At 61.2% G+C, this 11890-nt stretch overlaps 2 protein-coding genes across 5 annotated transcripts; one reads left to right on the top strand and one right to left on the bottom strand.

Annotated features, from left to right (window-relative positions):
• The first annotated feature begins 860 nt into the window (after positions 1-860).
• On the top strand, positions 861-3258 carry POLR2H (RNA polymerase II, I and III subunit H). Of its 4 annotated transcripts, XM_062499124.1 has the most exons (5): positions 861-966; positions 1315-1398; positions 2107-2200; positions 2554-2637; positions 2753-3258. In XM_062499124.1, the coding sequence occupies exons 1-5, from the start codon at positions 894-896 to the stop codon at positions 2868-2870; spliced, it is 453 nt and encodes a 150-aa protein (XP_062355108.1). In that variant the 5' UTR covers positions 861-893; the 3' UTR covers positions 2871-3258. The 4 variants fall into 4 exon arrangements, with proteins under 4 accessions (XP_062355108.1, XP_062355109.1, XP_062355111.1 ...); XM_062499125.1 differs by lacking the exon at positions 2554-2637; XM_062499126.1 differs by lacking the exon at positions 1315-1398 and having other exon boundaries at positions 873-966.
• On the bottom strand, positions 3256-5550 carry THPO (thrombopoietin). The gene is made up of 6 exons (XM_062499410.1): positions 5538-5550; positions 4607-4734; positions 4437-4523; positions 4068-4232; positions 3784-3962; positions 3256-3307 (listed from the first exon to the last, which is right to left on the bottom strand). The coding sequence occupies exons 1-6, from the start codon at positions 5548-5550 to the stop codon at positions 3256-3258; spliced, it is 624 nt and encodes a 207-aa protein (XP_062355394.1).
• Between the last annotated feature and the right edge of the window lie 6340 nt (positions 5551-11890).

Raw genomic sequence — 11890 nt, forward strand, 5'->3', positions numbered from 1 at the left:
CACGCACAGCGCCGTGCCACCCGCTGTCCCCAGTCCCCATCGCACCGGGACACCTGGCGGCTCCGCCACCCTTCTCTGTGCCACATCTGGGCGGGCACACGCAGCCCAAACGAGGTGCAGGGTCCCCCCCTGCCCAGCCTCTCCTGAGGCAGGGAAGAATTCAGGCAGGAATTCTTGGTGATGGCGGCATTCGGGAAACGGGGAGGACAGGGCTGAACTCTTGAACCCGTTTCCCGACCAGATGCCAAGCATGGAGCAAGCACCCTGTGGCGCCCAACGTGTGAGCAGCCCCCGGCCGTGCCAGACCCCCCTGCTCCCCTCACGGTTCATCGGCAGGACACGGGGGACGGTGTCACACGCCCCTCCCCGCCATGGCTGGCGGGCGAGGAGGAAGAAGTCGGTGGGGGCTGCAGCCCCGAGACCCATCGCTGGCTGAGTCCGCGCAGCTCATCACACCAGCTGCGACCGGGGGGCGCGGGTGAAGCCCTTCTGTCCCATGCTGCGAAGGCAGACAAGAGCCCCGCGGGACATGCCGGACCCCTCCCGGTAGACCTCGGTCCTCTACCAGAGCATCCCGGACCCCTCCCGGGACACCCCGGGCCCCTCCCGGGACTCCCCGTGCCAGCCGAGAGGGGGCGCTGCCGTGCCCGCGCAGTGCCGGGGGCGGGGCCGAGGCGCGCGGGTCCATCCGCGGCCTCGCAGCGCCCCCTGCCGGCCGCACGCGGGGGACGGGGGAACGAGGACGGCGCGCGCTCCCGCCGGCCCCGGCGGTCCTGGCGGGGAAGAGGCCCCGCCCACCGCGAAGCCGCTTCCGCCCCGCCGTGGTTGTGCGGTTGCGTCATCACTGTGCGCCGGGCGGGAGCGGCGCCGGGAGCGGGAGTGGAACCTCTGCTATGGCCGGCATCCTCTTCGAGGACATCTTCGACGTGAAGGACATCGACCCAGAGGGCAAGAAGTTCGACCGCGGTGAGTTGGGCCCCGGCCCGCTTCTCCCGATCCCCCGTCCTCCCCTCCTGCCGGCGTTGGCCCTTCCTCCTGTTGCCAGCTCCCGGAGCGCCCCGCTTCCTCAGGGCTTCCCCAGCCCGGCTGCTGTGCCCCCTACACCCCCACGGGCCCTATGACGTGCATTCCCCGCTTCACCGTATTCTTTTCCCTGCCTGTGCACACCTCCGTCAGCTGTCGGGCTCTGGCATCCATCCCAAACCCCTTGGAAAACGGCTCCCGTGCCAGCCTGGGGTGTGAAGACGACCCCGTTCCCCCCCTGCCTTCGGGGATTTTCTCTGTCCTGGTCCCTGACTCTGCTGCTCTCCCCAGTGTCGCGCCTGCACTGCGAGAGCGAATCCTTCAAGATGGATCTCATCTTGGACGTGAACATCCAGATCTATCCTGTGGACCTTGGTAAGCCATCGGGCTGCTAGCACAGGGCAGGTCAGCCGGTGTCAGCTTGGGTAGGCGAGGTTAGAAAGGATGGAGCCAGGAATTGCTGGGACCAAGGAATAAGGTGCCCCAGGCTTCCTTGCGTCCCTTTTCTTTTCCCCAGGTGACAGGAGGTTCAGGGCACTCTGAGTGTACTGACGCTGAGCTGGGTTTCTGGTTCACCTCCCTGTGTGTGTTTGGGCTCACCGCTGTCTCTTTCTCCACAGACACTGTCTGGAAAAGCTGGTAGTAACCAGGCTTTAAGGGAGATCTCCTGAAATTAACTTCTGCAGCTGAATACACTAAATGTGTGGAAAAGAGAATATTACCCTTGATGAAATATGGAAGGGCTGAAGCTGACGGTGTAGGGGGCTTATGTACCTGCCCAGGGTCCAGCCAAGCCCTCTGGGGAGATACAAGTGAATATCTTGTTGTGTCCCCTGAAGACACCAGTAGTGGTGTCCTTGTGGCTCTGGTTTTCTCTGTGATGTGGGGAATGAGGAGACACAGGATCCAGTGTGACCTTTCACACATTCCCCACAATCCTGTTGGAGGGCTGGCAGCAGGGACATGTCTTCTTTAGTACCCCCTGGCAGGGTGGCTCTTTGCCACCAGCCTGAATTCTGGTTGTGTCTGCTGCTGCTCTGGTTGTGTTCTAACCTTCTCACTGCTCCTCTGGCCTCTTCACAGGGGACAAATTCCGCCTGGTCATCGCCAGCACCTTGTATGAGGACGGCACCCTGGATGATGGCGAGTACAACCCCACGGATGACCGGCCATCCAGGTACAAGGCCCAGCTGGGATCCACATAGGTGGAGATGAGGAAAAAGGGGAAGTGCTGCAAAATGTTTCAGGTTGGACACTAAGAGGAATTTCTTCATAGAGGGGTGATTAAACACTGGAATGGGCTGCCCAGGAGAGTGGTAGAATCACTATCCCTAGAATTGTTTAAAATAAGATGTGGCACCCTTGCTGTGGTCTGGTTGACAAGGTGGTGTTCAGTCACAGGTTGGCCTTGATGATCTGAGAGAGGTCTTTTCTTATCTGACTCTAACTGTGAGGTACCTTCTAGAGGACACTGAGCTGGGGTAACAGCCAGGTTTGATTCCTTGCTGACCTCAGGCTGTGCTGTTGCAGGGCAGACCAGTTTGAGTATGTGATGTATGGCAAGGTGTACCGGATTGAGGGGGACGAGACCTCCACGGAGGCAGCCACACGCCTGTGAGTGCCTGTTGAGAGGGGGGGACACAGTGCCCTGTGGTGGGGAGCACTGGGATCTCTGCTTGGGTCTCCCATGGGGTTCCCTGCTCTCACTATTCCTCTCCTCCCACCTCAGCTCTGCCTATGTGTCCTATGGGGGGCTGCTCATGCGGCTACAGGGAGACGCAAACAACCTGCACGGGTTTGAGGTGGACTCTCGCGTTTACCTGCTGATGAAGAAGTTGGCCTTCTAGCACACCTTCATGGGCTGCCCCACAGACATCCAGCTGGAGCCCTGAGAGCCCACATTCTACTCCAGCACCCATGTTGCCCAGTCTCTTCAGAGGTGGGGAGGCAGGAGCAGACCCCCTCTTCATCCCAGTGTCTTCTGACTCCTGCTGGGATCCACATCTCTGTTTGTGAGGAGAGAAGTACCTGACATCTGAGCAGACACCATGCTGGGTGCTCCAGTCTTGCCTGATGGCATCTCCTCACTTTTGTGTGTGCCCAACAGCCCTGGCTCTGGCCAGGAGCAACCAGACTGGGACAGTACCTGCCTGCCTCTGGGGACTGGGGACCATTCCTTCAGGAACTATCCTGAGGCAGGCTGCCTTGGTTTCAATTAAACTGGGATGTTTTCTACACCGGGCTCTGCTTGCTGAGAGAGGAGGCTGGCAGGGAATGGCCATACCTGCGCAGGGGCAAAGGGAGGACCCTGCCACTTCCCTAAGGATGGGAAGTCCAAACCTGTGACAGGTACAGAGAGGAGGAGTGGCAGCTTGGGCCCTGTGTAGGGCTGTGCTGGGGGATCCTGCAGCACTAGCAGCTGCTGTGGGTGGGAGTGGGCACTGGGAAGAACTGGGAGCATGTCCCAGAGGAGCTGTCTTCTGCCCTGGGCCCAGGAACAAGGGCACACACAACTCTTTAGAAAAATAGCTCTTTAATCGAAAAGCATTCACAGTAGAGGTGCCTGCCCGGATGGGAGCAGGGCCTGTGCTGCTGGCACGTGAGTGTCACTGTTTGCCTCCATACACTGCACAGTTGACGAAGACTTGAGGAACAGGTGCCAACCCTTTCCCTGTGGGCATCTTCCTGGGCACCCAGACCACAGCTTAGTGTCCTGCAGGATTGCTCCAGCATCGCTTTGAGCCCTATGTGCAGCCTCACCGGGCCCCGCATGGAGGGTCTCTGCTGTCCCCTTGTCCTTGCTTGCACAAGACCTTGGCCAGGTCAAAGAAGAAGAAGCTCAACTTGCCCTGTACCAGCTGCCGGTAGGTGAGGAAAATGCTGGTGATCTGGTTCTGCTCCACGGAGTGTGGGGAGCAGCTTGGCTCCCAGTGTCCTGCCTGAGGGGCGAGAGTGGGATAGAGGGGTGACAAACACCATTGCACCCAACCCAGCCCAGCTGGCACCTGTGCCAGGGTGCTCTGGCTCGTGTGGGGAGGTCTCACCTCCCAGCTGAAGGTCTGAAGGAGCAGGAAGAAGGAGTTGGCATGTCGGTAAAGCTGGCTCAGCTGCCTGGCCCCACACTCGTTGCTCACCTGGCCCTGGGCCGCTGCTACAGCACCCACCAGCAGGGCCAGGTCACACAGGATCTCCCGCCGCTTGGTCTCGTTCTGGGGGAGCAGACAGTGACCCCCAGAGTCTCGTTGCTTCCTGTGCTCACCTTAGGTTTGGATGGGGTCCTCTACCCTCCCTGTGCCACCAGATATGCCTACAAGCATCTTGTTCAGCATTTCTGGTGCTTGTGCCAACCCAAAGTTCCTTCTCCAGTCCTGTTAGCACACCAGTGCCAGCACCCTCCTCCCAGCCCCTCTCACCGGTTTGGATTTCCACTGCTGGAAAGTGAAGTCCACCAAGGGCAGCACTGCAGGGCAGCTGAGTGGAGGCAGGGCCTGGCACTGGCCCTATTCAGGAGAGATGTCAAGGTGAGGTGCAAGGAACTGTGCATGTCCCTGGTCTTGGGTTTTGTGGGGAACTGTATCCTCACCACTCTCTTTTCCATGTCCTTGGCCTCCACGATGTATTTCTGGATAAGTCTGTTGTCACAGACTAGCCGTGTTGGGCTGGCATGGTCCTCTTTCACATGCAGGAGGAAGGATGTGAGGAGGAGCAGTCCTGGAGGAGATGGGGTTGCCTTGCGCACTGTGCCAGCCTCACTGGGCAGTGCCAGCCCAGAGCCAAGCCTGCAGTGATAAATCCTCTCCCCAGCCCTTTGGTGGCCTTGATGGCCCTGTGGTGAGGGTGCAGGGGGAGGTGTGAGTGGCTAAGGAGGGCCCGGTGCTGCTCTCCAGTCAGCCAGCGAGGGGTGCCCAGAGGTCTCGAGGGAGAGCTGGGGTTTCCGTGCCAGTGGTGTGTGCCAAGGGGCCGCACAGCCGTGTCTGCCAGGTTTCTCGGCCACACTCCAGGCAAGGAAGCGGGGCTGTACTCCCTGTGCAGACCAGGGCCAGCCCTCCGGATCCCTGCCAAGAGCAGTTCCTGGCGTCATGTGCACTTCGGGGAATCCCAGCCTGCAGTGTCCCACAGGGAACATCTGCTCCTGGCTGCTGTGCTGGCTGAGTGGTCCCCTGCCGGCACTGCCCTCCCCAGTGCTGCTGCACATCGCTATGCCCAGCAACTGCCCATCCTGCCAGCTTCTCCAATGCCCTCTTTGCATCCTCCTGCCTGCCTTATTGCCTGCCCTGACACTGCACCTGTACCCAAAAATCCTCAGTGCAGCCTCTTTACCTAGGATGGGCACAGAGAGATGCTTGCTTGCCCTCACATGCTGGCATTGTCCAGGTCCAACCACCCCAGAGCCACCCTTGGGGTTTGATGCCCGTCTGGGGAATTCATCGTGCAGTGGACACTCTGGCTGTGGGGCCACAGTATCCACTGTCCCTTCCTGCACACCCAGTCTCCCCTTTTAGCCACACACTCACTGTTCAGCTCCATGCTCTGCTGCGGGCTTCGGCCCTGCATCTTCCACCCTGGGGCCAGCGGCTGCTCCCTGGCTCCCGTCCCCCTTCCATGGAGGGCAGTGGTGGCGCGGGTTTCCCGCGAGCCGCCCAGCCAGGACGGAGGGCCGGAGGCCGGGAGCGGCCCCGGGACAGCACGGCGCGGCTCTGCAGCTCTGGCCTGGCCGCCCAGCCAAGGCAGCACGATTTCCTGTTGTGTCGCCGCTGACCTTCCAGCAAAATCGCAGCAGGGGCCCCGGGCCCGGGGGAAGGCTTCCTGCCTCCGGCCGCTTCCTCCCTTGGCTCGGGGCACGGGAAGGGCGTCCCCGGGAGCCCTCCTTGGCTGCTCACCTGCCCCCAGGCCTGAGTGCTCAGCACCCAGCACCTCAGTTGTCAGTGCCTTAGTTGTGCCTGTCCAGGGGTAGAAGGTGGCCCTGGTACCTGCAGAAAGGATGGTGTCAGTGACCCTGCACTGGACAGCCCCAGGAACATCAGCCCTAATGGGGTCCTCCTCCTGGCTGTGGCAGCCAGGTGTGAAAGCCACCAAAAACCCTCTCCAAGAGGTGGACCATAATCCTGGTGACCTTCTCCCAGAGGTGGATATCATACGTGGTGCCCTTTAGCCGGTTTGACCCCATCCCTCATGACCCTCACAGAGAGGCACAGTCTGACCCCTGCATCCACCAGTGGTGACTCGGGGAGCTGGAGATCGTGGGGATGGCTGTGGTTCATCTCCTTTGAGCTGGAGAAGGTGATGGATCACAGGGGTCATAGCTAGTGCATGGCTGTTTCACCAGGGGTATTGATTGGGAGTGGGCTGGGCAAGGCACCCACAGATACCTGGCTAGGAGAAGCCCAAGGGGCCTGTTCAGCACCATGCCCTGGCATGGCTGTGACATTCCCTGGCAAAGTCAGCTCTCAGTGGACACTCTGGCACATCCCCATGCCCATGTGTACGTGTGTGTCCCCCCATACTGCACACGGGTACACATCTACCGCCTGCACTCTCAAACCTACGTGTGCACACCTGCATCAGGGCATGTGCTCAGATAACCCTCCACCCCGGCAGCCCCCCACGGCTTCCCTTTGGGGAACACCCGCCTCCCAGCACACATCCTCTCATTCTCGGTCTCCCTGCAGTGCGTGAGTTTCCCTTCTCACACCCCAGCTCTCGCACACTCTCGCACGTTCCCACCCCTGTCCCTGTGGACAGTAGTTCCCGGCAGCTCCTGGCCGGGTGACAGCAGTTAAAGTAAACACCCCAGCCCCGCTCCACCTGCCCCATGCCCTGCTCAGCCCACAACAGCCCACCTTGCCGGGTGCCTGGAGGGGGAGTCCAGCAGGTGCCATCACCACGACTCCACAGACGAGACTGACAGCCCCGGCTCCCCTGGGCACAGCTGGCAGTAACGGGACCCATGAGCACCGAGGTCAAACACCTCCAGGCTTCCCCACACGGCCGTGGCCCTTCTGCGGACGTGACAAGCTGCAATCACTCCCGCTGTCGCACCCATCAGCACCCTCTGCCAGTGCTGGCCTCGGGCCCGCTGCCATTCCCATGTCAGTCCACGCCATGCCCCCCACCATGTCCATTCCCTGTCCCTCCCTGGATGCAAAGTCACTGGCAATGCCAGGCTGGAGAGCTGCGGTGCCCTGGATTCCTTCCTGATTAGGCAAACAAACCCATCAGGGGAAACTGGAGAGCAACTGGAAACTGGAGGTCTAGTGGACCCCCATGGGCAGCCTAAGGTGCCCACAATAGTCCCTTTACTCCAAAATGTTCCTTTACAACAATGCCAGAAGCCGGCAGGCAATATGAGCCTGTGCCCGTGGGCAGCCTGGTATTCCTCTGCTGGAAAGGCAATGCCAGCATTTGCTTCCCGTGCCAGGGGGGCAGAGGAGGATGTGGGGGAGAGCCCCGGCTTTGGCCCCAGCACGATTCCCACGGATGTTGCATGCTGTAGAGGGAGAGAGTGTGGGGGCAGTAAGTGAGGCACAGGGACCCCAGAGGGACACGGGAGCTCCGGCCAGGCAGCCCGGGCTCTGGCAGGGGACAGGAAGCCAGGCGGCGGCCGCGGGGCTGCACAGCTGGCCGGATCCGGGTGCCAAGATTCCCACCTCTCCTTACAGGGTGCAAAGTGCTGGGAATCCCGCTGCAGGGACAGCCGTTCGCACCCACTTTGGCAAGGTGCTGAAGACAGCAGGAGGTGCCAGGAGTCAGGGAAGGGGGGGGAAGAGGAAGAAGATGCCGGGTTGGGGGGCAGACTGTGATTCGGTGGCACTGCTGCTGTTCCCGCAGTCCACCCAGATGTGCTCGGTGGGCACCCCCAGGATGTCAGTGCTAGCATGGGAAGAAAACCTGGCCTTCCAGGGGCAGGGAGGGGGGTCCCAGGCCCCTTTGAAGCCCCCATAAAAGGGTCTGGTATAAAGGAAAGAGAAAGTCAAAGGAACAAAGAGAGCGGCTAATCCCGGCGTGAGCAAACAGCCCCGTTTGCTCAGGGCACAGCTGGCTCCGGGGCCAGAGAAAGGAGCACAGCGGGGCTCTACGGGTGCCAGGCAGCGGGGGATCCTCTACCCGGGCTACCCCTCCCGGAGTACGGGCAGTCCCCGGGAGCAGGGTCCCTCCTGGACCCTGCGGCTTTTTTGCTACATATGCAAATTGCCAATAAACATCCCTGGGCAAATCCACCTCCCAGCAACCTGGTCCTCGCACTGCTCCCAGACAGCCGTCCCAGGAAAACACCCACACTGCCGGGTAAACGGCCTTGCAAGTGGCACCTTGGTCAGGGTGCTGCATCTTGGGGATAAAGGATGGCGGGGTTTTACCTTTCCCAGCAAGACAAATGCTGCCCAGCACCCCACCACAGAGCCATCGGTGCTGCCCAGAGGATGTCCATGGGCAAACCCTCCTTGCCTTGGGCAAGGGCATCTAATGCCACTGTCTCTGCTGGCATCTGGGGCGATTTTCTTATGCCTCCTTTACCATCCCATTTCTCAGCCAAGCTTCCCATTCCACTGGGGTGCACGGAGTGTGGCTGGGAGGGCACCTCATCCCTTTGCCTCCATCCCATGGAGAGGAGAAGGGGTTAATGCCAGGCAGCCGAACCGCAGGTGGGCGCAAGAATGAAATTCCTTCTCGCTGTCCTGCGAAGTCTGGGCACAAATATTTGCCTGCATGTCCGGTGGGGAGGGGAGAGACCACCATCACTTCTGGGAGCTTGCTAATCCCCATGCCAAACAAGGCCCCCACAATGCCCCCCACCTTCGTCCTGCTGGGGTCACCCTGCAAAACCTTTGAGAAGGGGACATTTGGGGTCAGGGGGACACCAGTGTCTTTTGGTGCTCCTATGAACAGGGAGCTCTGTGGGGTTGACCAGGCACTGGGAACAGGTATCTTGTTCAGGGCACTGCCAGGATCTGCTTGGCATGGCAGTTGAGACTGGTTTGGGGTTTCCATTCCTCTCCCCGAGCCATGGCCACCACAGCAGGATGAGATGAAGGCCAGAGCCCCAGCTGTCCCCACTATGTCAGCAGTGCACTTCATTAATAAATTCCACGTGTTCACAGACAGGAAATAGCCAACTTTCCTCCATCCATTGCCCCCCCAAACTGCATCACCCTTCTGTACCTACCACCCCCAAAACACCCTCCATCCCCAGACCCCCCCGGCCTTCATCTGGGATGGCCCAGCCCTGAAAGTCGCCTACCAGTTGTGCAAATATTGCCGGAATGGCTGTAATCCCTGTGTCACACGTGAATTATGAGATATTTCCACCCATTACAACAGCCCCCCCACCCCGCCGCGCGTGTGAGGCCGGGGGGATTAGACACCACACAAGCCACGCTCGGCACAAAGCTTTGGGGAGGCTGACGGCTCTCTGCATCCCACAGTGGGGCAAAGCAGTCAAGGGGGCTCTTTTTGGAGAGAGAGGGGGTGCCCCACATGCCTTCCCGTCTTCAGGCTTGTGCCTGGAGGGGGTGTTGGGGTGCCCAGAAGGCAGTGGGAGGCTGTGAGAAGGGGGGCCCAGGGCATGCAGTTTCACCATGATCCCATCCCTCGGGAACAGAGGCTCCTTCCTGTCGCCCTGAGCCAGCCTCATGTTCAAAGCCGCGAGCAGGCAGCAACGAATGAGGGCAGACAGTGGGAAGGCAGAGCTAGGGTGAGGGCCTGCTGAGACACCCCATGCCAGGCTGCTGAGACACCCCATGCCAGGCATGGCACAGCCCTGGCACCACAAACCTCTGGAATACTCCATGGGACCCTCACCACTGGGTGGGGCACATGCCCACAAAGCCCCTGCAGAACTACAGGCTGTTCTGTAGGGTGTCATGGGGGCACCCCACCTGCACTTTGCTGGGATAGGAGACACCCCATGGGACCATCACTCCCCCACTGGGGACAAGCCCCTTGGAAGAGGTGGTGGAGGGGTGAAGGTGCCAGGCTTGAGGCTGCCCATGGCCAGCCGTCTCCATTGCAGTGCAGCTCCAGCTGCCCACAGCTGGCAGCCCCGTTGGGGATATGCCAGTTCCAGGCCCAGCTCTGGAGCCTCAGATGTGTCTTTGTGCAGGGCACTGCTCCTCACACACATGTGCAGGCGCTGGGAAGCAGCTGGTGGGACCGGGATCCCTTCCCAGCGCTGCTCTTGACTGGCACCATCCCCTCTCTAGGAGCACAGGGACCCCCAAGGCTCTGTCAAGCCCCTTCTTTCTGCCTATTGTTGAAGGCACGCCTTGGCATTTCCAAGGGCAGCCCAGGCTGTGGACAAGGGAAGCCCAGGCATGGCTGGAGCATCCCTTTCCTCCCTGCCCACGTGCCTCCACTGCAGTAGCCATGCCCCCTTCCTGGGCAGGGATGCCCAGCACCCTCCTGACCTTATAGCACACCAGCATACTACCCTGCTCCCAGTCTGGCAGTGCCGGATACCCTAGCAGCCCCTCTCTCCCTCACGCTGCCACCCCGTGCCTCGGATTCCCCCGGGCCTAGGGGCTGCAGCCAGGCGGGTTCCCCGTCTCTCTTTCCTTTCCTTGGGAAAGGGGAGGGAGCTTCCCTCATCTCTTCCCCATGTCCCGCAGACGAGCCAGGAGACTGTGACGAGCTCTGGGTGCACAGAGCCAGCACCGAATTCCTGGCATCAGTGGGACAGCTGGGAGCCATCGCCCGCCTCCTCCCTGCTCAGCCCCGCTCACGACCCGCCGTCCCCAGAGCCGCTGCTGTGCTGCAGCGGGCATTGTGCAGCGACGCTGGCACGGCCACACAGACCCCAACCCTTCCCTGCCCTCTGCGTCGCTGGACCCCCGGCCAGCGAGGACGTCGGGAGAGAGGAGAGGGGACAGGTCAGTGACACCGCTGGGGACCGTGGGGAGGGCACAGGGCCAAGGGGTGCCATGCTGCCAGGCATGGTCGCTGCCCGCAGAACGTGCTTGAAAACAGCAGCGTGTCAGGGACAGCCATGCCCGGGTGAGGCCCGAGGTCCTGGCAGTGTCCCAGCCCTGGTGATGCCAGCGAGCTGTCCTGCCGGGGTAAGCCCGGCTACTCCTTGCTGTCTTCTGCCAGCTCCTGCCACGGACCAGGTCCCCGCAAGGCCAAGCCCCCGTCCCACTGCCCTCCCCAGGAGAGGTGTCGCTCTGCGTGGAAACGTGTGTCAAACCAGGGAAGGGAATGGGATGGGGCAGCCATGGATAAGCTGGGGATGGGCAACCCTGTGCTGGCATTGGGGCACAGGGCGGTGGGCTGCAGCCCCCCCCAGCTGCTCTCTGGGCTGCGGGGAGGCCCAGGAGGAGATTTCTGGGGAGGCAGAGGCCTGTTGTGCTCCAGCTGTGCCGTGTTTCCCTAGCTACACCGCGCAGCTGGCCGGGTGTTTGCACCGCTCAGAGTTGATTTTGGCAGCCCCGCGCTTCCCCCTCCTCCCCTCCCCACCCGCCTTCCCCCTGCCGGGCGCCCGCCTGCCTCGCATCCACCACCCTCAGCCTCTCTCTGCCACCCTCGGCAGGGGTAGCAACAGGGATATGGGTGACACAAAGTGCCCCTACTCTTCATAGGCTCCCCCTCTCCTAAATTCATTTCCTCAGTTTCCCCAGATGGATGATGCTTTCCCCAAACTTTTCCGTGGTGCCTACTCACTGCCAACCTCTGCCACCCTTATCAGCCCAGGTGTGGGTGAAGAAGGCGACTGATGCTCTCAGAGCATCCCCCCTCCCGTGGCCTCTTCTCTCCCTGGGCAAGTGAACCCAGGTATCCTGCTCCCCTGCAGCCCCTGTCACTGGCAGGCAGGAGTCCAGGGTCTCACTCTGGAACCTTGCTTTGCCCAGGGTACACAGCAGCTGGAGAAATTTAGGAA

The sequence above is a fragment of the Cinclus cinclus genome, chromosome 10, assembly GCF_963662255.1.
Source record: "Cinclus cinclus chromosome 10, bCinCin1.1, whole genome shotgun sequence".
NCBI lineage: Eukaryota > Metazoa > Chordata > Aves > Passeriformes > Cinclidae > Cinclus > Cinclus cinclus.